The 27,349-nt window shown below is 54.0% G+C and overlaps 1 protein-coding gene across 1 annotated transcript; it reads left to right on the plus strand.

The window, feature by feature from the left end:
• Positions 1–601: 601 nt before the first annotated feature.
• Necab2 (N-terminal EF-hand calcium binding protein 2) lies at positions 602–25,400 on the plus strand. Its single transcript, XM_087900459.1, has 13 exons — positions 602–816; positions 3,688–3,712; positions 5,706–5,814; positions 7,728–7,753; positions 7,905–8,002; positions 17,377–17,513; positions 19,852–19,970; positions 20,106–20,185; positions 22,467–22,520; positions 22,981–23,093; positions 23,425–23,502; positions 24,345–24,436; positions 24,881–25,400. The coding sequence occupies exons 1-13, from the start codon at positions 607–609 to the stop codon at positions 24,907–24,909; spliced, it is 1,170 nt and encodes a 389-aa protein (XP_087756585.1). The 5' UTR covers positions 602–606; the 3' UTR covers positions 24,910–25,400.
• Positions 25,401–27,349: the final 1,949 nt, after the last annotated feature.

Here is a 27,349-nt window from a genome sequence, read left to right on the forward strand (position 1 = left end):
CTCTCCCAGTCTCACTTCCCTGTTACTTGCCGCAGGGCCTTTGCGCAGGCTGGTGTCCAGCCCTGGGCCCCCTATTCAGGTCTCTTTAGTCTGAGTCACTTGGACAGGACAATTCTCCACATCTTGTTCTGCTTTCAGGGCAACTGGCGTCCGCGGGTGGAGGAGGGGAGGGGGAGGGACGCAGGGAGGACCGGCCGGCAGAGGGCGCTCAGGGCTCGCCGGACACCAGCACCACGGGGGAGGGGACGGGGGTCAACGGGACCCTGGTGGGGACCAGGGAACAATCCTGGGGGCCCCCACCCTCCTCCACGCCCGTCTGCATCCCCGTGTGCACGAGGCCATCCCCCTCTGCAACCGTGCCAGGGTCCGACCGCCGGACCCCGCGCCCCCGCGGGCAGCCCCCTGCCTCCGCTCTTGGCCAGCGAGGTGGGGGCGGCGGGCGCGGAGCACGTGGCTCGGGGTCCGGGTAGCCCCCCCGTCCCACCCCCCGGCACTGGCGGTCCCCGCGGTGTCCGGGCCGCGGGGCCGGCGGCGGGAGCGGCGCGCGCGGGCGGGCGCGGGCAGGGGGCGCGCGGGGGCGCGGCCGGGCGGGGGTCGGCGGACGAGATGTGCGAGCGGGCGGCGCGCCTGTGCAGGGCCGGCGCGCACAGGCTGCTCCGGGAGCCGCCGCCGCAGGGCCGCGCGCTGGGCGGGCTGCTGCGCTGGGTGGGCGCCAGGATGGGCGAGCCCCGCGCACCGCTCGTCCCCGACATTCCCGTCGCGGACCCCGACCCCGGGCCCGCCGCGCCGCACGGGGGCACGGCAGTCATCCTGGACGTGAGTATGCGCCGGACCCTCTGCCCAGCGCGGCTGGGTGCCAGTTCACACCCGGAACCCGAGGACCCTCTCCTCCATCCGCTCCCTTCACGTCCCCGCATCCCCACATCCCCTCATCCCTTAGCCGGGACCCTTCTTGGCTGTGGAGACCCCAAACGCAAGCTCCAACTCTCATTGCCGCTGAGGCGCCTATCCCCCCAAATCCAGACCGCACTATCCTCTCCATCCCCTCCCTCCACTTTCCCTCATTCCCACCTCTCCACATCCCGTGGCTAGGACCCCTTCTTCCCACAGGGACACCGCCGCCCCCAGCCCTCAACTCCATCCGGACTGTGTGATCCTCGCCTCCATCCTTTTCATCCACTTCCTTGCATCCCCACATCTCATAGCCGGGACCCTCCTCCGAGTGGGGACCTTGAGCCCCCCCCCCCCCAGCCCCGCACCCAGACCAGGACCCTCTTCCTCAGTTCCCTCCCTCCATGTTCCTGCTTCCACTCATCCCATAGCAGGGACCCTACTCCTCTCCCATCGCGGCTGGGGCGCCTATCCCCACTGGAACTTGGGGATATCCCCACGACCCTCTAAATCCCCTCCCATCTCATTCTTGCACCCCCGAATCCCATAACCCGAACCTTTAGGGCTGCCATAAATCTTGCCACTATTCCCCTCTTCTAATCCTAACCAACCCTCTCACTTGAGTCCCTATGTCTGGGACAAAAGCCCCTGGGCACTTCTAGCCCCCTCCTCTCTATCCAGGATCTTTCCCTGCAGTGATACTTCTGGACCACACACACAGCCCCTAAACCACCCCTTTGCTCTTCTCTGCTAAGAAAACTGAGACCCCTCCCCCTCCCCGCCCTGCTCTGTGCCACTTTGCGAGTGAAGCCCCTTCCCCACCTCCTCTCTTTCCATAAAATCAGAGCCATTGCCTGGACCCAGGGTCCATCCTCTCTCCTCCCCCCAGTTCCACCCTCATCCTGCCACCTTCCCCTTCCTGTACTTTCTTTTTGACTCTTGGACCCCAGACTCACTCCTCAGCCCACCTACTCCTCATGCACCAACGCCCCCCCCCCCTGCAGAATGGGGGAGTCACAGGGGTGGGAGAGGGCTGGTAGCCCGTGGAGGGGCTTCAAGGGGATGGGACTGGTCGGAGAGGGTGCCTTTATATGTTATGAGGTTCTAGGAGAGTCGGGGTGTTTTTGAGTAAGTGTATGCTTGCGTGCGTGTGTGTGTGTGTGTGTGTGTGTGTGTGTGTGTGTGTGTGTGCGTGTGCGCGCCACACACCGCTACAAGTGTCAGGGGACTAGAAACCCTATCCCCTCTTTGCTTCCCTTGCTAGATCTCACAACCCATAGGTGTGTCTGGGCAGGAGGGTTTCGGAGATGGGTGTCCTAGTACATCTATGAACACGTACACGGGAGACGTGTGTGCACACACACCACATGCACACACAGAAGGATCCAAGCAGAGTCCAGAGTGGAGGTAGTGGCTTGGCCCTCTTTCAGGGAAGCTGTGTCCAGCCTGTTCCTTTGCACTGGGACCCTCGCTGGCTGCTATGTGCTGCCGAGCCTCTATTTCTTCGTCTGTGAAGTGGGTACACAGTAGGGGGAGGGTGTCACTCATGCTGTTCTAGGAGCCATCTTACGTGGTGTCAGTTGGGGCCACATCAACCTAGTCATTTCCACACCCAGGTCTTTTGGGGTCTGGGCATACCCAGAGAGTTCCCAATTCTCTTGTCCTGTTGCTTGTGGGGTGCAGGTGACCAGAACCATCTATCCCTCGACTCAAAGAGATTCAAGCTGGTGGCATTTTCTTGCTGGCCTAGCAGATCCCCCTCAGACCTTCCTGAGTCTGGGAAAACCCAGAGAGAGTGGGTTGGGGTTGAGGGTGGGGGGTGGGAACCTGGACACGCTGTGGGCTGAAGTTTCCTTCTGAATAAAGGGAGCCAATTCCTCCAGGAACCTGGGACCATTTCAGAACTTAGCAGTATGAGATCTCAGCCACCACGGAGCTAGCTAAAAGGCAAGCCTGATTCAGGGGGTCCAGGGTTGGACATCAGATCCCTTCTGTGAGTTGGGAGGTTTTAGCAGACACTTTGGTCTGTCAGGAACCGCTGGTCCACCTGCCTGGATTATGGCCTGGGCTGAGTGGCTTTTGGAAGTGCCCTGTAATGATTAGAAACACCCTCCTGACACTGGGGTTCTGGCACCTGTCATCAAATGACCTTGAGGTGTTCAAATGTCAGCGAAGCCTGGAGAGACTTCGTCTCAAAGTGCAGGTCCCAGGTTTGGGCTGTTCCCCATCCCATCCCTGCTGGTTGCAACCAGAACCTTCCTGCCTGCCTCTGCCCCCCATCTCCTAATGACGCTATACTTCCTGTGGGCTGATCCTGTCACCAGGCTTCAAGAGCACCTCCTTCAGAAGGGACCCAAGCAAGCCAGAGCAAGGGGAGGTGGGTCCTGGAAAGCGAATGATGGGAAGGCACGGAGCTCTTATGGGCTCCTGAGCATGGCTGGGTGCAGCTGTGTGCTCAGCAATGGGGGATGTCTAGAGGAATGAGTGTACGTACACCTGCAGAGATACACGTGGGTGTGCGTGAGCGTGCAGCACGGATGTGTGTGCCTGTCAGCAGCCATGGGCAGGCTGGCAGCGCATAGAGGGAGTGTCAGCTTCTGAAGTAGTGAGGGGAGGGCCCCTGCCTGCTGCAGTCTCTCTACCCTGGGTCCCAGCCTTGGGGTCTCCTGGGGAAGTTTGGGCTTCCAAGCCTCACCCAGGCTGCTCCTGGGAGAGGAATCTCAGCTGGGTCAAGAGGCTGCTGAGGGCACCTGCCCAGACTCAGCTCAGGAATGACTCCAAGTCTCCTCTCTGCAGATTTTCCGTCGGGCGGATAAAAATGGTGAGTTTCCCTCCAGGTTCCCCGCTGCCCCACACTCCTCGCCCTAATGTCTCGTGGGAAACAGTTAGGAGTGGGGATGTGGACGCCTAGGAACCTGAAGGGGAAGAGCACAAGGAGTCCAGAGGCCAACTTCCTGTCACTATTCTGTTGCCTCGGTTTCCTCTTCTGTAAGCTGGAGTGATAACAGCGGTCCTGTGTGCTGCCCTGAGCTTTGGGGCAAGGTAGAGGAGATGCAGGTGACCTAGAGACACTTCAAAAGAACCAGAGAGCGGTGTGTTCATCCATGAAGTCCTCATGAGGCCCAAGGATCCTGCCCCTGAGTCCTGGTTCCCTTCCCAAGTGGGCTTGAATTCAAGGTAGCTCAGGCTTTGCCCAGATCCTATGTCATTCCTGGGAGCCATTGTTGACTGTGTACGCGGTTGGTGGGGTGGGCTAGAACTCGTTGGGATATGAAAGGACAGGGAAACAGGCCTGTCCTATAGATGATATGCATCCTCCCAGCCCTTCCGGTGAAGGACCACCTGCAGATGCCACACAGGACACAGTGCTATGAGGACCAAATGGCAATGAAGATGTGTTATCTGTGTGCAGAGTCTTCACCACCCAGGCAGAGAGACCTGCCCCTCTCCCCCACCCACAACACAGGTCTCAGGACTGTTAGCCTACAGCAGGCCCTAGACTGCACCCTCCTGACCCCCCACCACTCCCACAGGTTGGGAACTCCCTGGTGAGTTCACTGTACCCAAAGTTCATTGTCCTCTGCCAATGTGTGCAAGATGCCTGCCCTCCTGAGGACATGGCTGTAGGTTTCTCGCAGGCTCTCATGATAAGGACTAGCTTTGACTGTGGTGGACACGAGGTAGCCAATCCCCAGGGGAAGGCTAGAATGAGAGGCCTGACTGGCAGCCCAGGGTAACCCTAGAAGACTGACTGCATTGACAGCTAGTGGAGGGGTGAGGACCCGCCAGTGTTTCCCGCCGGGGATGAAACTCAGGGCTCTTGCTATTTGAAAGGTCACTGCAGCAGGCTGGGCTCCTGCTCATTAGTAGAACCACCTACAAACAGCCCCGCTTGGGTGGCTGGCAGAGGTGATGAAGCTCCGGGACAACTTGTCTTCTCTAATTGGACCAGAGGCCAAGTGGAGGATATTTTCCTCTTAATAGCACATATGTGCTCATTAGGCTTGTGGCTACCACCCAAGGTAAATGTCAGGAGGTTTCTGATCAGAGGATCTGCACACCCTGTCCTCCAGCTCCCTGTTCTCTCTGGGTACAGAGGACACTGAGGTATCAACCATGATAAGCAGGTGGAAGCAGTCAGAGGCAAGCTGGGCTTGGTGTTGGTACACCCCATGCTGTGCCTGGGGCAGACATGACTAATCAATCACAGCACACATTCATTGAGTCTAGTCTTTTCCATGCAGCCCAGCTACTCCATGAAAGATGGAGCCACTGATTGCCTCCTCGCCAAAAGGGTGGGGGACTGTGTTGGCACCTACCATGTGGCACAAGGTCCTGCCCTAGGCTAGGTTGAGGTCTGAGCTCAGACTACTAATGCCTTGTAGAAGGACCCAGCAAAGAGACTGCTCCCTTCCCAGAACTAAGACCTGGGGCTGGGGTTGGAAGTGATCTCTATAGGAAGGCTAGTGGTGTCAGGTTAGGCACATTGCTTAAACAGTGTCTGAGTCAGGTGATTGCGGGAGATGCAGGTTAGACAGAGTCAGATGATTGCAGGAGACGCAGGTTAAACAGAGTTAGGTGATGGCGCGAGATGCAGAAGGGAAGATTGTCTGGTAGAGAATATACGAGGTGTTTGTCTCGTCCCCAGAAAACAACTTCTGTTGTCTCTGTTGGCTTGGGATTACCAGTCAGTAGGCCTCAGTCTGACAGCTAGGAGTTTGCCAGCTGAGGCAGTAGTTCCGGTATTGGGCTGTGGGGCCACGGTGTGCTCTTCTCGCTGAGGCAGCAGCTGCTTCCTTGCCTGTCCACTGCAGATGACGGGAAGCTGTCCCTGGAGGAATTCCAACTCTTCTTCGCAGATGGTGTCCTCAATGAGAAAGAACTGGAGGACCTCTTCCACACCATTGACTCAGACAACACCAAGTGAGCCCGGCTACTGTGGGGTACCCTGGGGATGTATAGACTCCTCCCTTCTCCATAATGATGGGGCTCTATTTAAGGGCAAGAGGCCTGGAACTCCCCTGACTCACTAATCCAAAAGTCAGACCTGTTTGTCCCTCGCTGCCAGGCTGAGGTGAAGGCATGGGTCCTGTGTGTATGACAGACACTAAGCTTGTCCATTCTGAGCTGCCTTGGTCAAGCGGGGAGAGACCCTGGGCCTGATGCGGTACACACAGGACTGGTGGGCCATTGGCAGTGACTCTGATGTCTCTGTCCAGTCCTGATTCCAGTGCTGCCCCAGAATCTGCTTTCTAAGCTCCTGTCTCCATGAATCCCCTCCCCAAACCACCCCTCTGCATATGAATCCTAACTCTAGCATGAACCTCACTTCTGGCCGTGGAGCAAATTGAACCTTTTCAGCAAGACAGTCATGACCTGGACCTGCAGCTCAGCCCCACAGGACACCTGGCCTCCAAAGCCAGCATAAGTGTACACTGCCCACACTTATGGCCCTTCACCCTTCACCCCTCACCCTTCATCCATCTTTGTCCATTGCTCCTAAATTCTGCATGGGTAGGTAAGAGCCACCTGGTTACATTCCTCTGCCCCACTGAGGTGGTGAGGACTGAAGTTTCTGGGGGCGATAGAGCAGGTTGGATCACTTGGGGGGGATCCCAAGACTATCGGTGATCTGGGCACAGGGTGACTACCAAGCCAATTTGCAGGGGTAGAGTAAAGTGGTAGCTTGGAGTCAAGGCTGGAGACTTGACAGGATGTCATTTTCTGGGGAAACCACTGTGTAGGAGTGACTTAAGTCTCCATAGCGGAACAGGGGACCCTGTCCCCAGGCCAGATGAAGCCTCACAACTTCTCTGTAGCCTCCTGGGCACCCACTGAGTTAGTTATACATTCTCACTGGGAGCCTCGGTTGGGTGTCAGCTAGTGAAGAGGGTGACCTGGAGGAGGTGCTGAAAGGGCTGAGTGGAGTGAACCTTCTTTAGGGAAGGTCAAAATTCTGAAGACATTCTGAATTCTTTCCTGTAATATCCCCCCAAAGTAGGCGCAGCAAACATCAGCCCCTTGTGAATTGCTAAATGTGCCTTCTGACGCAGACAACTCACACATCTGAAGCGGCACTCCAGGGTGTCAGAGAAATTCCAAGGCAGTCACCAGCCTTGGAATCTACAGAAAACTTTTGCCCAGATGTATGCTATTGAACATGCTTCACCCAAAGCAGGCCTAAGCCAGGGTAGAGGCTAGGCCCAGCATGGAGAAAGCATCAGAACCAGTACAGCCCCTGCCTGGTCCCTCTGGGCAGCATCCGGTGCTAATGCCTTCACACACCTCCCCCAACCCTGAGCAAAGACCAGATCCTTCTCTGCTTTGGTATAAGGGGTGAGACCCAGGGCCAGAACGGAAACTGAAACAGAGCCCCAAGAGTCCCAGTGGTGTTATTTTGACAACTTATAAGAATCACAACCCACCCCGCAGCCCTTTTCCTACCCTGCTTCCAGGCTCAGCCCCTCATTGGTCCCATCTACTCTTGATATGGCCCACAGGCTTGGAGAGAAATATTGAGCAGCCAGGTGTGGGGGCCTAGGTCTGTAACCACGACCCTCAGGAGGCTGAGACAGGAGGATCATGAGACTTCGAGGCCAGCCTGGATTCCATAACCGTAACCTTGTCTCAAAATAAGGGAAGAAAAGAGAACGTGGTGCCTAGGCAGGTGGCTCCTGCTGCACCCTCTCCTATGAAGTGAATTTCACAATACCGGTGCCAGGGGTGCAGAGGGGGCCACAGCAAGTGTTTTAAGGGCTGCTAGAAGGGTCAGAAACTGGCCTGCTGACTCTTCCCTCCCTCTCTTTCCATCATTTTCTTCCTCCCTCCCTCTACAGCCATGTGGACACCAAGGAACTGTGTGGTAAGTACCCGAACCTACAGCAACCGTGGTGTGGACAAGAATACCCAGAGGAGGTCAGAGCAGTGTGGATCTAGATGGGGCTGGTGGGGGTTCCCAGGGAGAGGGGTGGCCTCCTCTGTGACCCCCTGACCTTTGCAACCTCCTTCCCCAGATTACTTTGTGGACCACATGGGAGACTACGAGGATGTCCTGGCCTCCCTGGAGACCTTGAACCATTCGGTCCTGAAAGCCATGGGCTACACCAAGAAGGTCAGTGGGTGTGGGTAGTGTTCTCAAGAAACGAGGGCCTGCGTGCCCATTGATTCCATGTTGTGCTGAGTATTGTCGCTCAAGGGTGTCTGGATTCGTGGTGACATGTGCTGGCGAGGCCCCTTGAGGGTCTAAGATAAACTACATAGCGAGAGGAGCACATTGATGGATAGCTCGGTCCAGCAGGGTGTGCGTCAGAGTGTGAGGGCCTTTGCAGGAGCCGGGTGGGGTCCTGGTGTGGCCACCTGGTGAATGCAGGAGTCCCCGAATGATTGGCTCCTTCAGGGGGCAGTTCAGACCTAGGGATCTGGAAGTGGGGGTTTAGGTTTTATCTTTTGAACTTGACCCAGGCGTGCACTAGTGTCTTCTGAGTGGCTGACGTGTGCAGTAGAGGAAGACCTAGCTGATCTGGTCAGTGAGGCAGCTGAGGAATTAGAGTCTTGCTTTTGCTGCCTGGGGAAGAGGGCATGTCCATCTTCCGGACCTTGACTGAAGGAAGTGGGTCCTCTAAACTGCTGAACGCCAGGCTGCTTAGTGAAGGCCGGCTCCCATAGTTTCTCACATGCAGCCCATGTCCCGCCTGCAGCCGACTGAGGGGCCCTTTCTTGCCCTGCACCCGAATGTTGCTGAGTCTGCTCCCCACTACCGCTCCACCTCCCTACACACACACACACACACACACATGCATACACACACACTTATCCACACTGCCATGCTGGCCTTGCACTGTGGGGGCCTCTTGTTGCTTGCAAATATTTTAAGACCTTGTGAGAGCCGCACTTCAGGGGTGAGGGGGTGTTCATCATTGCCGTTTTGCTGACAGCTCCAGTGTCCCACAGTGGCTGGAGCATTAGCAGGGTGTGCCAGGCAAGTGTGTCAGCCTGTTCTGCTGTCACTGGCTGTAAGGAGGTGGGGGAGATGGATTTTGTGCAGCAACCCACTCCTTGATCCTTCCCCTCCCGTCTAGGAGCAGAATCCTGTCCCAGTAGGGCTGTATTGAGGCTCTGCCTGCTCTTGGTTCATGGTATGAGTGGAACCTCACCATCCATGAGGGAGGGGAGCTGAAATCCTCCCAGGAGACTCAGCCCAGCCTTAGCCATGGTACCACAAGGACCTTGCGCATGTGGCCTCAGGTCGTCATGGTGGTTTCAGGTGATGCTGGAGCATCCTTGCAGGGCTGGAAATGGTAGCTGACTGTTTTCTTTCTCCTTCTTGGGTATCTCCTAGCTGGCCTGTTTGTAGAAAGGCAGCTTGTTGATGATCTTGAATGCTTTCCTTGTGTGCTTGCTAGTTTCTGTGTCAGCTCGACATAAGCCAGAGTCAATTGAGAGGAGGGGAATCTCAATTAAGAAACCCCCACCCAAGAGATTGGCCTGGGAGCAAGCCTGCCTGCGTGTGTTTCTGAATTCATGACTGATGGGAAGAGGGCTGAGCTCACTTTGGGTGGTGCCACCCCTGGTCTGGTGATCTTGGGTACTCTAAGAAAGCAGGCTGAGCAAGCCATGGGGAGCAAGCCAGTAAGCAGCACCCCTCCATGGCCTCTGCATCAGTTCTTGCCTTGGGTTTCTGCCCTGACATCTGTCAGTGCACTGTGATGCGGACATGTACTCTTTTCTCCCCAGTTTGCTTTGGGTCATGGTGTTTTGTCACAGCGAAAGAAACCCTAAGACACCTTGCAACCCCTGATCGTAGCTGACGGCTTTGATTCTGTGATGTAGTAGCCTCTGTCATGGGGCTAGTCCCCTGCTCGGTGACTAATGTGGGCTCCGCTGGTGACTCCGTTGCACGTGGCATCTTCCCCAGATCCTAACACATTCCAGTGATGCCAAGCCACAGCTTTTCAAGTACATCTCTCCAGCTTCTCTCTGCTAATTGCAATATTAATGCCAACTCTTATTTTAGAACCCTCTTCGGTTCAGCCCGTGCAGAAATATGTTTCGCCTTCCCCTTTGTTCAGTCTTGCCTTGGCTGATGGCGAGGAGTCTGCTCAAATGCCTGTGGGCTTTTTTTTTTTTTTAATGATCTGATGATTTTGCTCCCGCAATCGATGGGTGGATTCTATTTTTAGGTTCTGTCGTATTGAATAGTCGGTGCTCCGTGATAAACTCTCATCAGAAGCGTCGTAATTTCATCATTGTTCACTCAGTCCTGTCACCTACTGAGTGTCTTCTCTCTGCGCTGGGAGGTGAGGTGGGATGCTGGCCTGGGGAACAAATCACGTGACTGGGGCATCTCCTCTATGATTCACCATCCCTGAGATGTACAGACATGTTTTTTTTTTTCTATTCAAAATCAAGATGTATCAATAACTCTTGTGTCAAGGGTCGGCTTTTGACATCAATCTTATTTTATCGCTTTATGGGTGAGGTGTTTTACCTGCATGTATGGACATCTATGCACCATGTGTGTGCCTGAAGCCCGCAGGAGCCAGAAGAGGGCATTGGATCCCCTGGAACCGGAGTCACAGATGGTTGTGAGCCACCATGTAGGTGCTGGGAATCAAACCCCGGATCCTTGGTCAGAGCTCTTAGCCGCTGAGCCATTTCTCCAGCCACTGTAATAGGGAGTTTATAGCAGACCCTACTTACAGTCATTCCCTTTTGGGGGGTTGCTCACTGTAGTGTGTTCTTTAACCAACCTGGACGTGTTCATGTTCATGATCAATTATATACTTATGGTTATTTTTAAAAGTCTAACCATTGTTTGACCAAGACATATACTTCATACAGAAAAGAACAATAAAAATTCCTTAGTTGGTTATGAGGTCAGAACTTGGTCACAGTCTCTGAGCCCTTCAGATACGGCCTCATTTCCTTCATGGTCTGTTTCCACTCTCCCTCCATCTCTCCCCTCTCCCTTATTCCCTCCCTCTTCTCTCCCTCCATCACTCTATCCCTTCTCCCTCCATCCCTCCATCCTCCCTCACTCCCCCTTCCCCATTTCTTCTTCTTTTCTTTCATTTTGTTTTTTTGACACAGAATCTTACTGTGTAAATCAGGCTGGCCTCTAACTGGCCACCCCCCTGCCTCAGCTTTCTCAGCAATGGAATTAGAAGCATGTGCCACTTCCAGCTGCTTCCTACGTTTTAAAAACGTTGTATTTGACAGTGTTGTCTATTTTAATTAGCTGTTTCTCATAGGCAGCCCCAGATACTTACTTAATATGAGTGTTACATTGTCTAATTTATTTGTGCTTCTTCTTATAATTCTTGCCCTCCATTGGCTTAGGTTCAATGTCACCTTGGTCACTTTTTCCTTTGTGTGAATGGAATGCTTTGGTTAATATGAAGTTCTGAAATCCAAAACACTGACCTTTGGTATTTCTGAGGCCACCACAGATGGTACCACGCAGTGTCTTTGTCCCCAGGATTTTCCGAGCTGTCTCTCGCATTCCCTGTGTTGTGATAAAGATGAGTGACCAGTGAGCTTCCTCCCCCATCGTGTCCTCTCTGGACTCACCTTTTGGTTGCATGACACTTTGTCTTATGATGGCTTCACAGGTGCCTGGGAGAGACATTTGGAGAGTGTGGGAGGTCAGACCTGAAAATAGATCTCCTACCTTTGTTGGGAAATACTTGCAGCTGGAACACGCTCTTTAAAAACACAAAGCCCGTCTGTTCTGCACATGTTAAAGTGACAACTTTGGTGATATTGTAACAACTTTGGAGAAATCAGAGAACGTGTGTGTGTGTGTGTGTGTGTGTGTGTGTGCAAATGTGTTGCTGCTATCTTTTCACAACCGTGGGTCCTGGAGATTGAACTCAGGTTGTCAGAATTGGTTGCAAATGCCTTTGCCTGCTGAGCCATCTTGCTGGTCCTTTTCCCAGTTTATGATTTTCTAATTCATCTTTCTTGGGGGACATGAGACCTAACTTCTCATACTAAATAGTATCTTATTTAATTCTTATATTTCTGTTGTTTTCCTGTGTATATTCTCATCATTTTGTTTGATGCATTTAGACTTCTATTGTATGTTTTTATTATACCAAATAATAGTATTCAGTAAAGCAAAGTTCAGAAAGCAAACTGGGTGCTGGGAATCAAACCTGGATCCTCTGGAAGAGCAGCCAGTGATCTTAACCACTGAGCCATCTCTCCAGTCCCAATATCTTTAATATGCTGTCAGGAAAATTGTATTTGCTGCCTTTTAACTAATATTTTAACACTTTCCCTGTAATTTTAAGAGTTTCTATTCATTCATTCATTCATTTATATTTTCAGGCAGTGTCTCACTGTGAAGTCCTAGATGGCCTTGAACTCACAGACATTAACCTGCCTCTGCTCCCAAGTACTGAAATTAGAGGTATATCTTTGGGTTTCTATTGCTGTGGTGAACCATCATGGCCAAAGCAAGTAGGGGAGGAAAAGATTTGTCTGGCTTATACTTCCACACTGTAGTCCCTTGTGTGTGTGTGTGTGTGTGTGTGTGTGTGTGTGTGTGTGTGTGTGTGGTGGGGGAGTTCGAGACAGGTCTCACTGTGTAGTCCTGGCTGTCCTGGAACTAAGTTTGTAGGCCAGGCTGGTCTTGAACTCACAAAGATCCACCTGCCTCTGCTTCCCTAATGCTGGGATTAAAGGCGCGTGCCACCACCTCCAGGTAGTCTGTTATTGAACAAAATCAGGACAGGAACTCAAACAGGGCAGGAACCTGGAGACCGAAGCTGATGCAGAGGCCATGGATGAGTGCTGCTTGCTGCCTTGCTCTTTCTAGCTTGCTCAACCTGCTTTCTTATGGAGCCCAGGACTAGCCCAGGGATGGGACCACCCACAATGGGCTGGGCCCTCCCCCATCCATCACTAATTAAGAAAATATCCTGGGACTGGAGAGATGGCTCAGGGGTTAAGAGCACTGGCTGCTCTTCCAGAGGTCCCAGGTTCAATTCCCAGCACCCACATGGCAGCTCATAACTGTCTATAGCTCCTGTTCCAGGGATCTGAGACTCTCACACAGACATACATACATATGCAGGCAAAATACTAATGTACAAAAAAAATACAAATAAATTTTAAAATTAAAAAAGCTAAAAAAAATTCCTTAAAGGAAAAAAAAAAAGAAAAGAAGTTCTACTGTACCAGCTCTTTTCTGCAACACCGCTGGCCATCTGCCGGTACCATCAGCGAGAGCCAGCTCTCAGTGCTTGCTACCTGCTGAGACGGCTGAGACGGCTCTGGAGGCTGAGGCAGGAAGAGTTCAGGTTCCAAGACAGATGGATACTGAGTTCAACCACATCTCAGTAGTTTCAGTTTTCCTCACTTCCACCACAGTTCAGAACATCACTCCACAACGTCAGAAATAAGATAGGATCTTATTTGTTTCTTCTCGTCTTCTGTAAGTATTCATTTTTCATATGCAAATCAGGACAATCTTAAGAAACAAAAGCTTTGGGTCTCTACTCTCATTACCCTCACAATGTAATTCTGTTCTGGACGGCAGCCCACACAGTTTCTGCCTCTGTTCTCTCTCGGCGGTGCTGCAGAGGAGAGCAGGCACAGTCGACTTCATAACTGTCTTCCAGGGTGGTCATCCCTGGGAAGTGATCGGGGAACTTCTCCAAATGAAGACTGGAATCTTACTCTGCAGGGAGTAGGCAATTCTGGAGAAGACTTGGGCTCAGCTCTTTTCCAATGTCGTTTCATAATCCCTAAGGGGTATTAAATACGGCAGGAATACGATCACTTTCATAGTTCCTAAAAGGAGTAAATATGTGTTGCCAGGATTTGGGGTTTTGTTTGTTTTTGAGAAAGTTTCTGTACTTTTGTGGGTAGGGGAGGGAGTTCTAATTGATTTGTCGTGCTTTTATATGTTTATAGATATTTTTCTTTGATCCTGTTGTTATAAAATAACCCCTTACCCTTTTAGGTCTTATGAGAGTAAAAATAAGATATGTGTTAAAAAAAGAAAAGAAAAGAAAGAGAAGAAAATGCCCTACAGGTTTGCCTGCAGCCAAATCTTATGAAGGCATTTTCTCAGTTGAGGTTCCCTCCCTTCAAATGACTCTAAACTCTCTGTGTAGACCTCGAACTAACAGAGATCCGCTTTCCTCTGCCTCCCCAGTGCTGGGATTACCTGCATGTGCCACCACCGTCCAGATGTTCTCTCTACTCTTAAGGAACAATGATCAGAACTGGAGGCTTACTGGTCTCAAGACTATGAACAAGAGACCAGAGAGATGGCTCAGAGGTTACTAATGCTTGCGGTTCTTCCTGAGGACCTGAGTTCAGTTCCTGCTCACAACTCCTGACTCCAGCTTCCTCTTCTGGCCTCCACAGGCACCTGAGCACACATAAAAATAAAAAGAAACCTTAAAAAGAATATGAACAAGTTAACATAGCGATACACTCTAGCTGTCACTCTAGCTACTGTCCTGGCTGAGGCAGGAGGATTGTTACAAGTCCCAGGCCAACCAGAGACCCTGTCTCAAAAAGGAATATGAAGAGTCTAAGCCTCTTGATACTCTATGACAGCTGTGACCCTGTCACCAAGCTTAGCAAGGCTCACGGCAGCCTCAGCGCCAGCCCCGAGGATGAAATAAGGGCCTGGCGCACACCGCCTCCTCGGCCCCCTTATCTCTACTCAGGTTTTCTCATTTAAGCTCCAGCGCCCCGGCAGCGTGGCAGCCGGCCTTGTCTGCCTGATCGAGTGTGATTGCAGAATCTCTCTGCACCAGCTTCTGCCTGCAAAGCCTTTGCTGCGCTGATGGGGTGCGGCATCTTGTTGAACCAGCTCTGGAATGGTGTCTGCACCCGGGAGACCGTGGCTGTCTTTTCTCATTATGAATGTTCCATCCAGGCTGGCGGCTCTCGTGAGCCTTTGTTCTTCCTCCGTTTCGTTCTCTCTTCATCTCTTTTACACTCTTCTTTTTGATGGTCTGCTCTGCTTCATTGACTGTGACTTAGAAGATCACATTCTTCATTTTCATCTTATTAAGCGGCTTCTGAAGCCAGGTGTGGTGGTGAAGGCATTTAATCCCAGCACTCAAGAGGCAGAAGCAGGTGGATCTCTGTGAGTTTAAGCCCAGCCTGTTCTACAAAGCTGTTCCAGGACAGCCAGGATTACACTGTGAGACCCTGTCTCAAAATACACACACACACACACACACACACACACACAGAGAGAGAGAGAGAGAGAGAGAGAGAGAGAGAGAGAGAGAGAGAGAGAGAGAGAGACTCACACACACCAAAAAGAAAGAAAAAAGAAAAGAAAAAAATTTTCAATCCTATTTTCTTAGGGCATTAAAAACATTTCCTGTTGACTTTGGGGATGAAGGAATTCTGAAATGGGAGGATGTCATCTGAATTGTCTGAGTTAATCTGATCATTGAGACAGCTCAGCTCTTTTCAAGGGAATTACTACCAAACCTAAATGCCCTGAGTTCAATCCCAAGGACCCGCATGGTGAAGAGCAAGAGCAGACTTCCACAGGTCATCCTCTGACCTCCATACACGCATCATGGCACAAACACACACATGCACACACACACACACACACACACACACACACACCAATAAATAAATTAGTGACTAATGTTTTTCTTTTTTTACCTCAGAAGCCATTGCTCACACAGCTTCCCTCTTGTGGGATCTTTTTCTGTGGCTCAAGTCTGGATGGATGATAGCTCTCACCTGGCAAATCAAAAGCTCTGCAGGGCTCTGGGCAGCTCCCAGCGACCTGCAAATGGTTTGTCACAGGGTGCCAGCACAACAGCCCCTCTGGCTTTTCACTGAGGAGCTTCGCCTCTTGGCTGAGCAGAAAAGGGTCATGTCTCCATTGCATTCCTCACCCCAGAAGGTGGCCTGGCTTTGCAATTCGCATTTTCTGCATTTGCTGACTGCCTTGTCGGTCCCTGGTCTGAACGCTGTGACCTCAAGTCCCATTCCTGTCCTGCTTAGAACCTTCCTAGCAGCCTTTTTCTGGGGGGCTATTAATTTAGCTTTAAACCATGTTATGTCATCTCGGTCATTTGGAGGTAATCAATTGTCAGAGTCCATTGCTCTCCAGTCCATGGGTGGCGTCAGGTTGTTAGAAAGACAGCCGGGAGCTGCCTGCACCTTGGACTAGGGGCTAGGATGTCTTCTCCACTGGGGTCTGCCCACAGTGGCGCCAAGCCAGACCTCAGGACAGAATGTCTATCTTCGTGTACTCTCCCCTGCGCCACCCCCACGCCTTGTTCCTCAGGCTCTGTCTTCCAGCCATGTTTCCCAATGTGTAATTATTGCTAATTAATTCCCAGTCAGAGTGATAGATAGTTTAATTTGCTTTTCTTGAGAGCCTTGTTTCCCCACTGCTTTGCCAGGGACTGGGCAGAGTTCCAGTGTACACGGGGAGGGGCCACTCCAGAGAGTAGGGTGGCGGTTGAGGTCCAGCACCTCTCCCCCAGCGCCCTCCCCAGCGGTGGTTACCTCTGCACCACTGGTGACCCTAAAAAGCCACGCCTCTCCCGTCTTCTCTGCAACCTTCTGCAGAGGCAGGCGTCTCAATGAGGGACGCCAGTACTGACGTCTTGCCAGAGGAGAGGTTCTGCTGCACACCGTGCAGTGCACACCACGCAGCATCCTCCTCTCTCCAAAGCTCGCTGCTCCTCGTCATGTGCCCCTGCCCACCTCTCCGCATCCCCTACTCTTGTGCCCTCACTTCTGAGCACAGGCCTCAGAGGATTTCTTCCGTTAGTAGTCGGAGGAGCAACATGAAGACTCAGGGACACAAAGAATTCTTGTAGAAGGAAGAAGGGAGCGGAGTCCACGAGGCCATCTCTCCTGGTGCTTTCTCTCTACTCCAGCAACAAAAATGCCTCTCAGTGATGGCTGGCATTTTTACTGTCATTACGGTCATCACCACCATTGGTATTAGCATCATGAACACCACCACCATTATTAACACCATCACAGTCACCAGCATCGTCACCACCCCCATCACCATCATCATCACCAACCTCTCCATTCCGTTATCACCATCATCACCGTCATCACCACCATCATCATCACCGTCATCACCGTCACCAACACCTCCATGGCCGTCTTCCCCATTGACATTGACATTGCCATCATTGGCTCACCAGTACCATCGCCAGCATTGTTATCACTGTCACCGCTGCTGCCACCTTTGTCTCAGCAGCTGAAGTTCACGCTCGGTCGTGTGATGGACACTGTGCCCTGCATCTTATACTCCTCTGGTCCCAGACGACTGGGCCTGGAGAGGTGATCCCAGTGAAGCCAGAGGTCCTGCTTTGGCCTCTGAGTCTGGGGCCCTGCTCTGTAGGCTCTGCAGCCTCTAAGATGCAGGAGGCAGTGCAGGCCACCACAAAGCAGAGTCGCTAGCCCAAGGTGTCCCCAGTCCCTGTGCCAGCCCACATCCAGGCTCTCTCCCAACGCACCCAGGTGTATGAAGGTGGGAGCAATGTGGACCAGTTTGTGACCCGCTTCCTTCTGAAGGAGACAGCCAATCAGATCCAGTCGCTGCTCAGCTCCGTGGAAAGTGCTGTGGAAGCCATTGAGGAACAGACCAGCCAGATCCGGTATGTCAGTGGGACATATGGGGGTGCTCCTGGCAGCCTGACCCTTAGTGTACCGCAAATCTTGGTGACCTTGGCCAGGTGGCTGCACCTCCCTTTCCCTCCTCCAGTTTCTCCAACTGCAGTATGAGGACACACTTAGGACCTCGTACCTGAGTTGTGAGACTTACACAGGACAGAACACACTCAGGAGAACGGCTGTTACAGGCCCTGCACTCCTAAGACCTGTAGATCTTGCCACGGTTCTTGTTCCCACAACGTCAACCTGCAGCCCAGCCTACTTCTGAACATGGGAAACCAGTTTGGGAAGTGGTATCTGGCTTCAGGATGGGGACACAAGTGCCACATGCTAGAATTGGAGTACCCAGAGGGATGCGTGTTCTTGCCAGGCACCCTATGGATCCCCAAGGACTCCCATCTTTGTTACCTGGAGGAGTTGTAGAGATGGAGGAAGCTACTGAGGGCAAGGTAGGGACCAAACTATGCTGAAGAAGGTCCAGGAGAGGGACGGAGTTTGGGGTGTTGCTCTTTTGGTCTCTGGGTACACAGGCAAGCACCTGGGGGGGTCTCGTGGGCACTATGGGTGCTGTGTATCTGGTGCCTGGACTGGGACACTTCAGTCTGTCCTGCTAAGTGGGGCCTGCTCAGCTTTGAGCTCACCCGCATGCTGCCCATAGCTGGCTGAGCAAACTCTTGTCTGCTCAGAGCAGTAGAGGGGAAATGGGTACATACCACAGGTGGGCAGCTGCCAGGGGGCCCATACCCCTGGGCTCTCCGGCCTCGACTTTATCTGTGTACAACTTCAGGGTGTCTGGCAGAGAGGCACAGTGTGACTGGGATGTTCTTTTTCTGTGGGGGTGGGGTTTGAGTGGGTGCCACTTGGTTGGTGAGGACATCAATCAGATGGGGTTGTGAGGGGCTGGTTCTTCATGACACCGTGGCCAAATGTGTTGGCTGTCGGCACTTGAAAGTCAGCTCATTACTCTGTCCACGTGGGCAGCCTTGCGATCCCAAGTCCCCAGGGTCAGCAGCCACCTTCCTGGGGACAGACAGCTTTCCCTTTATTGATTTATTATTATCAGTTTAATCAAACTTCCCTTTTTCTCCTGATGTAGATAGATAGCAGCCTTGGGCAATTTTCCTGGCTGCCTTCCTACGCTGCTCTGCTCGCTGCTGGCTGCTCCGGGCTCCAACCACAGTTCCACTCGCTCGCCTGCCCCCACCTGGGAGGGGATAACTCTGGGATGTCAGTGGAAGGAGTGGGTGGTGTGTCTTGATGAGAAATCTGTTCCATGCCCACAGACACCTCAAACTGCCCCACATCTAAACACTTTTGGCTCCAGGCCCCGAGTTCCCTGGCGCTACCCCGTGTCCCTACCCTGGACCAGCCCCCAGGGGTGCTGCGTTCCGGGAGAAGCTTATACAGACCCTGCTGTTTGAGGGGCCTCCCACTCAGCTCTTCGTGGTCTAAGGGTCACCCTGAGTTTGTTACTGGTTTGTAAAGATGCTGTGATTGACAGCTCAAAGCCTCCGCCAGCTTTGTCTCGATAGGGGAGCTGAACCTGCTTCTTCAACACAGGAGAAAGACTTGTTAAACTTTTCAGGGGTCACAGGAGACAAATTCAAACTGTACTAAAGGGTCAGGCGTGTGGGGTGTCAGTCACATGCCCGTTGACTGGTGTGTCGGTAGTCGGTTTTGCAAGCCCATCTTTGTGCATAAGGAATTAGCTGTTTACCCCCATCTTTGGAGACCCTGCTGGATGCCGTGCTAGGGGTGGAGGGTGCAGGGGAAGGGGACATGGGGACAAGAGATGGAATCTGGCCCTGGCCAGGCTCAGAGTTTTTTCTTGCTGTTTTGTTGGAGGTGGGATGTCTCTCTGGCAAAAACCCAGGTCTTCCCCAGAAGTCACTCCACAGCACCGTGGCCTCTACTGAGGCAGGGAGGGAGGAAGAGACACTGTGTGTCTCTAGCCTGGGGTCGACCTGTACTGACTGGAAGCTATGAGCTATGAGATCAGCCAGATAGGTTCCTGGCCCAACCTTCCTAGCCGTGGAAATGAGCCTGTGGGGAACAGGACTTGGCCTCTAGAATCTTGGCATGGAGTTATGCCCCAGCTGACCACATGGCCTTGGTCAGGTCACCTGCCTCGTGGGTCTTGTTTCCTCCTCTGTGAAAACGAAGGCCACCCTGACTGTCCCGCAGACATGGGCCCGCAGGGCAGGTCTGTGCACATTTCAGGACACGGTCAGTACTTCCTAAGTGCATGGCAAAGGTCGCAGAGGTGGCCGTGGCCCTACCGTTGCCCTCACCAACACCTCGTTTCTTCTGTACACACTGCAGACAGGTGCACTGCAAACCCAGCCACGGCATCACCGAGAGTCACTATGGAGGCCCCAGTCCTCCCTACATCGCCAACCACAAGCTGGCAGCCCCGGAGCCAGGGAGAAGCCTGCCTGTGGGTGAGAGAGTATCATTGATGGTCACTGCCCTCCGAGGGGACCCAAGGAATCTGTACTATGGCCTAGCCGGGCTTTGGGCTCTGCCCCATTAGGATGGCCCTGCCTACCATCAGGATCTCTTTCTTTCTTTCTCAGCCACAGGGGAGCCAAAGGAGGAAGGGCTGGAGGGTCAGATAAGCCGGTTGGCAGAGCTGATTGGGAGACTGGAGAGCAAGGTAGGCTCCCCACCCCATCCACGTGAGAGCTGTGGAGAGGCTGAGGTCAGGACACAGGCACCCTAGTGGGTTGGAGGTTGAAGAGAGCTGGACTGGGGCCATGGTCCTGACGATGGGAGGGCAAGCAGCATTCCAGGTCCAGAGAGTAACCGGTAGGATCCCGTGCTGTGGACATTTCCAAGAAAGCCAGCTCCAAGACTGGAGGCCAAAAGCCGATGTGAATGGGAGCCCGCGATGGTTCAGGGCAGGTTCCCAACAGGAGAACGCTGACAGCCAGCACAACACAGTCCAGAGGTGCGGAGCCGTGCAGCCTCCACAGAGACATTCCTAGGGCCAGTGCGTAACTCGCAGGACTCGCAAAGGGGCTTGCAGATGGGTGGGCTCGGGTGTTCCTCGATTTGAGCCGAGTTCCTGCTGCTTGGCTTTGAGTCGGTGGCTTACTTCCCTCTCTGAGCCCGAGATTCCTGCTCCGATGACAGCGGAGACACTCAGGAGCTCAGTGCTCCTCACCAAGGTGCAGGTGGCTCAGGATGGCGTCTGCTGTCCCCGTCTGCCTCTGGCCTGATCGCTGCTAAGTCATCTTTCCCCCGACTTCCCCACGCGTGTGCACAGGGCTCCCACGCCATGCCTACACCGAGTGACAGGTGTCTCAGAGACCTGGGATCGCGGTGACATTTCTTCTGTTTTTCTGTATTTCTTTTGCAAGGAGCTCTGGTACTTAGCTGGGTTGGGGGGGGGGGAGGGCTTTGTTCCGAGGGACTCATGGGCGTGAAGCAAGGGCCTTCTCACTGCGAAGCAGTCTGACGAGAGAAAAAAAGGCTGTTGGTGGTGGCTCAGCTGCAGGGCTGTGGCGGAAGCGGGGGGTCCCCCCTCCCACACCCCTTTTAAGCCTGCTGCCCTGCCCAGGGTGAGAGCAGCGTGGTGGGGACCTTGTGCCTGGTTGTCATAACAACTCAGTGGGGGCCCCAGGAGGGAGGCTTTTTGAAGCTTATTTTTAGTACCCCGTCGCCCTAACAACCAGGCTTGCTGGTAACCAGGAGCACCTAGGCATCCTGGAGATGGGGCGGGGTCCACCAAGGTCTTTGATTGGCCTAAGTCACTAGTATGGGTAGATTCAAGTCAGCTCCAGGCTGGGCCCCCAGCTGGCCAAGCAACGGCTCCAACTGTGCCTGGAGGGCAAGGAGGATAGAGATGCAGGTCTGGGTACTGCTGGGCACACCATCTGACTCTGGAGAGGCCAAAGGGCCCCCGGTGGGGCCTCAGCCCCCCAAGGGCTGCCGTGTGCCTGGTAAGTGACAGAAGCAAGCTTGAACCCGCGAACACATCTTCCCTACTGGGCACTTTCTTGAGATGTATGGGCAAGAGGTCAGCGGAGGCTGAAGGTGTGATTCCGAGGCAGGCCCTCGTTCAGACGGTTGAGAACCGCCGGTCCATCAGCCACCGCTGTTGTGTTTAATAGGGGATGCGCCTCTTGCTTGCTTATGTGTGCGCTGGTTAGCACCTCCTGGCTTCAGGCAGGGCAGACAGGCATGCAGGCTGTAGTTATGGGGCAATCACACTGAAGGAAGAATGGATTTCTGTCAGGTGGGGTTGAGACACGGGTTTAAAACCAAGCCCTAATGCTTAACCCATGTGGGGACCCTTTAGAGTCCCAGGGTTCTGTGCTATGACATAGCCGTGACTGAACTTCAGTGTGTGCTTGGCTCTGTCTTGGGTGCCAGGTACTGGTGACCCACAGAGTCGGCATGGCTTCTGCATTCCCGAATCACACAGCAGGCAGCGGCTGGCTCAGGGTGGATGGGAAATGGGGCCACTGCTAGGGGTGAGGTAAGCAAGTTATAGGTCTTAGGGCTCTTATGAAATTCTGGTTTGAAAAAAAAAAAAAAGAAAAACCAATATCTTGATTTTGGCCTGGCCCCATGAGTGCCTATTATTAAGATTGCCCTGCCCCACCCACACACCCCTAGTTTCTTGAGAGTCCATCTTGATCTCTGAGCCTCCCAGTGCTTCAGAAGTCTGGGCCACAAAGAGATCTCTGCCATTTCCCTGACTCTCTGGCTTCAGGGTCCCCCTTGATGCTGCTCAATGCCTGGGAGCAGCCTTATCCACTAGGCCTGGCTGTGGGAGCCACGCTTCTAGCCTGGGAGATCTCAGAATCTCCAGGAACATTGGAACAGGGGCTGTAACCCTGGGGATCCCAGGTACCCCGTGCCCTGGGTGGGGCCTTGGGAGGCTCCCTGGAGGTGGCCTGAGTCACAGGCCCCACTGCGCTTTGTTCTAGACCCTCTGGTTTGACCTGCAGCAGCGCCTCTCAGATGAAGAAGGAACGGACATGGTAAGACCCTCTATGCCCCTCTTCTGACTTCTTCCTCCAGCCCTCTGAGGAGTGTCGGAGCTCCATGTCTCTGACAGCCCTTCTCTGCCCTCTCCTCCCCAAGGGGCATGGTGAGCCGAGGCTCCAGGACTCTGATATAAAACGCACCTGGCCTGGAGCAGGGCAAGCATCTGGCCCACTCTGTCATCAGACTGAAGGCCTGCTGGTCACCAGCTGTGCCTCTGGATGGGGCTCCCTGCAGCATTCCTGCTGCCCTGTTTGTGGGGGCCCCTCGGGGACTGTACCCATCTGTCCCCATCCTCCTTTAACTGATTTGCACGTGTAAGAAGAAAATAGGGTTTTATTTGACCCTACTGTCCTGACCTCTCGGAAGCAAGGTCCGGGCTGCTGGGATTTCAACTATGCCCACATGGCTGGGCAAGGGCTTGGCACACATGCTCATTCCCACTTTGGCCCACAGCACCTGCAGCTGGTCCGGCAAGAAATGGCCGTGTGCCCTGAGCAGTTGAGTGAGTTCCTGGACTCCTTGCGGCAGTACCTCCGCGGCACCGCTGGAGAAAGGAATTGTTTCCAGTAAGTGACAAGGCTCTCTGTGGAGCTGGGGGTGGGGGGACCAGGGCCTCTGGCAGGCAGCAACGGGGGACACTGCAGAGCCAGCCCTCCTAGGGGTGGCGCGTGACAGGGAAGAAAAGTGAGGCCCAACCCCATTGCACCACTGTAGGTGGTGAGTGAATTAGTTCACCAACAGGCTCAGGCTCACTCATCTATCAAGCAGACAGTGTTTCGGGAGGGTGGATAGAGAAACATGCTGTGTTGAGGCCGTTCTGGTTCATGTTCCACTCACCCAGCGTGACCACTGTTACTCACACTGCCAGCCACACATGTGCGTGTCATTTCCCTGCAGCGTTGCCGCGGTGAGGATGGCAGACGGCCTCACCTTCGTCATCTACGAGTTCTGGGAGACAGAGGAGGAGTGGAAGAGGTTGGTACAGCGCTGTCTCTACCCCATGGCCTGGGGGTGGGGCTATGGTAAGATGGGACTGGCTGGCTCTAGGCTCCTGTCCAGAGAGGAGAGCGTGGGGAGGATGGTGAAGAGCCTGGCATCTGGTTGCAGAGGCTTTTCCATCCGGGCAAGCTTCCTTCCCTGGCGAACTTGTGCCTTTCACCCAGAGGCAGCAGGGTTTCTAGTGAGACCCCTGACCCAGGGTCTTCATATGGCGCCATGCATGGAAATCTCTGCTCGAAGGCCACCCCTGCTGCCGTCAGGTGCTGGGTCCTGGAGCCTTGCTATCAGTAGCATTGCCGAGGGCTGTGGGGCTGAGCGCAGGGATACTGCACCAGTTCAGAACACAGCCCAGGCACTTCCCTGACCTCCTAAGATGGGGACACAGTACTGTGTTTGCAGAGGTTTCCAGTTCTCCACATACAACCCCAACACAGAGGGGTCACTCTGGCCCCTGTTCTTCCCCACAGTGAATACCGAGGGCTGTGAGATGGAGGAGACCCGGGTGCTGCAGGGAGGAGTGGGCACACAGGGCTGGCTGGACACTGGTGCTCAAGCCTCCAGGGGCAGTGTTGCTGTCATCTGCAGAGGATTAAGTCCTTCCCCCGACACTGCAGCTAATTGGGAGGGAACAGGTCAGGCTAGAGGTCTGATCTTGTTCCCGTGGGCAGTCTAGAACCAAAGGCCTTCCTGGACAGATGCTCACAAGGTCACAGCCCCTCCCCCAGACAGAGCAGGACTGAACCTGGGCCCGCACCTAGAGTTCCCCTTACCCCTTCTCCAAGACATACCCCCGGACTAATCATGCTCCTGGCTTGCAGGCACCTGCAGAGTCCCGTGTGCAAGGCCTTCCGACACGTCAAGGTTGACACCCTGAGCCAGCCTGAGGCACTCTCTCAGATCTCTGTGCCAGGTAGCGGGCCAGGGGCAAAACGGCCACTGGGGTGGGGTGCCCCAGGTCTCTAAGCAGCACCAGCCACTGTGAAGGGTCCCAGACCTACAGGGGCTTCTTGCTCACTCATGACCAAGAATCTTTGTCCAGATGCATGTTCCTGACCCAAGGCTTGGTGGATAGAGAAAGACAGGGCGAGGCCAGGGCACCAGTGGGCACATGTGGGGACTCACGTGAGCAGCTTAGGAAGTATGTCTTCCTAGAGAGCAGCTAGGCCCTCCTACCCCTCACCCCAGACTTGAGTGAGCAGCACAGGGTTGCAAAGCCTGGCCTGCAACTCTGCCCAAGGCGCCCCCACCTACCCATTCTGCCCGCTCCTGCCCACAGCCACCCCAGCCTCCATGGAAGGAGCCTTGATCTCCACAAGCCCAGCCACTGACCGCTATCTCTCTCTCCTGTTTCTAGCTGCCTGGTGCACTTCGGGCCGAGACTGACCCCTACCGAGGCCCTGTTAAGGAGCCTAGTGCCCCCCTCCCCTCACTTCTTGTAAAGGACAATACCCCTTTTCTAGAGACTTTGGTACACAGCTGTCTTTTCAATATACTAATAAAAGGATGTGTACTTACCCCTGCTATGACATGGAGGAGGCCCCTCCCCTGGCATCCACACCTGACTTGACTTGGCAGAGCATATTGCTGGGATGCTGGTGAGGCCAAGGTTAGCAGGGATGGCTTTCCAGGTCAGCCTCCAACCAACAGCTTCCCACCCCAGCCTGCCTCTGGCCTCCCTGACTCCTCATGGCTGAGGCCCAGTTGGACCCACCTCAGATAGACGGGCCTCGTTCTCAACTTCCCTCCTCCTTGATGGCCCTCTACCTAGTAGGAGCTGTGACCCTGTAGTACCCAATGTAGGCTCTGGTAGAGCCCAGGTCCCCAGCACCATGCTAGGCCCATAGCCACCAAATAAAGTCTGGTTAGGAACAGTGTGTGTCATGCCTCTGTCCCTTTCCTAGCTGACGGCAACGGGAGGAGGGAGATAGTTGGGGGCGCCATCATGGTCAGCACAGAGCCAGGGTGGCTCCTAGCCAGCTCTCCCCAAGTCTCCATGTTCCTAGCTGTCAATAGAGCAATGCCACAGGAAAGCCTATTGTAACAGTGAGTTTGGCGACTCCTGGGCCACCTCAAATGTAGCCGCTCACAGGAAGCACAGTGGGGCTGGCGGGATCATTCGCAGTTTGGTAGCACAGGACACTGACAGAAGCCAGCAAAGGAGGGCCAGGCACAGAGCCTCCAGCCCAGGCCACGGGGGACAACACAATTGCATATGACAACTTCTATCAGGGGTGACCAAAAAGAGGCTATGGAGGGTGGCTGACCTTCAATGCCACCCTCCATAGTGGGTCCGCAGCCTAAACCCTAGACTTTTGGTAACCAGAAGTGTCGCTAGCACACTGGGCCTGGGGCAGAAGCCATCACGTGCCTGTCACTACTCTCCTGTCAGGGACTCTAGCAAAGATTCGGCCCTTGCAATGCTGCTTGGAAGACCGGTTCTGTACATTCCACTCTGCTTCTCCCCCGGTTGGCAGGAAGATTGTCACAGAAGTCTTGACTATCAAGGAGCACAGAAGGTTTTCCTCTGAACAGGGAAGATTGGGAGGGGGAGGGGGCAGCGCTCCACCTCTGCTGGTGAGAGAGGCGAGACCACAACTGTGCTCCGCCCACCCCTGCTGCCGGTGAACCAAGTACACCGTGTACACCAGCGCAAAAGCCCTGCTCCCTGACCGGCTCCACCCTCCCTGGGTGCAGAGGGACCTCAAGGTCAGATGCCAGCCATTCACAAACCTCTCTTAGGGAGAGTGAAGCAGATTCAGATACCAACTTCTGGCTCTAAAGGGACTATCCACACCAGCCTCAGAAAATCAGGGGTCTCATCCAGAATGTGGGCAGCAAAGCCACCCAGTGATGGGTCAGGAATCACCTGGCTCCACACGGGGAAGGCTCCAGCCGGCACCATCAGCCCAAGTAAATATCGCTCTACTGGTCCAAGGCTGCTCCTTCCCAATCATAAGCCGGAAGACTGGTGCTTTGGGAGTGTAACTGAGGAGCCCCACTTAGCAGAGTATGTCACACCTCCGTTCACCCACACTTTGCCCAAGTTCTCCTCCAAAGTGCAGCCCAGCCGAATGGCAGGCTTCGAGATCATCAGTGCTGGAAGGGGTGGGCAGAGGCTCTGAGGAGACATCCCCCTACCAGGTTCTCCAGCCTCTACTTCATTTACACAGGTACAGAATCAAACACCTGACAGGCACCACCACCAACTATGCTCGTTCATACCTACATCCTGGTGTGTCCAGCAGGAGACACAGGCACAGAGAGGGAAGGGTTCGCACCCAGGTCACACAACATGATAGTACCGTAAGAAAACACGAGCACAGAGCCCACTACCCACAGTCCTGTGCCTGGCACTACGCCACACCACACATCAGAGTGTAGCACCCAGCTTGTATTTCTCTAATTGCATAGTGTATGTCCTCTCGTTATGTTGATTTGTGATCTCCTCATCTGTCCCTGTTACAGGATTGAGATGGGCGCCTTTGTCCCAGTAGCATATCCAGTCACCCTTCAGGAGTCTTTATCCTCACTTCCTTCCGCACGTGCCCTCCTCTTGGGCAAGCCTGTGTCTGCGTTATTTCCCTTTTGCCTGTGGCTTCTGGGAAACTCATTGTTTCCTTATCATTCCCAGCCTTGGCTGGGTTTCCCATCGTGACATCATTCCTGCCGCTTGGGATAACCTTTATCACGTTTAATATTCACACAAGCACCTGTCATACGAAAAGAAGTCTGCTCCATCTTTCAGGGGAGCCAGATGTTAGGATAGGTACCACCTACCCCAGGAGCAGAGCCAAAGTCTCTGCTCTAAAGCTGTCTGCTCCCA

This window comes from Myodes glareolus, chromosome 22 (assembly GCF_982192425.1).
Source record: "Myodes glareolus chromosome 22, mMyoGla1.1, whole genome shotgun sequence".
Classification (NCBI taxonomy): Eukaryota; Metazoa; Chordata; class Mammalia; order Rodentia; family Cricetidae; genus Myodes; species Myodes glareolus.

Coding starts and splice junctions, on each gene's coding strand:
- Necab2 (XM_087900459.1), top strand. CDS start 607: ATGTGCGAGCGGGCGGCGCGCCTGTGCAGGGCCGGCGCGCACAGGCTG. Junction 19,971..20,105: donor AGGGAGAAGCCTGCCTGTGG/GTGAGAGAGTAT, acceptor TTTCTTTCTCAG/CCACAGGGGAGCCAAAGGAG. Junction 22,521..22,980: donor ATGAAGAAGGAACGGACATG/GTAAGACCCTCT, acceptor TTTGGCCCACAG/CACCTGCAGCTGGTCCGGCA.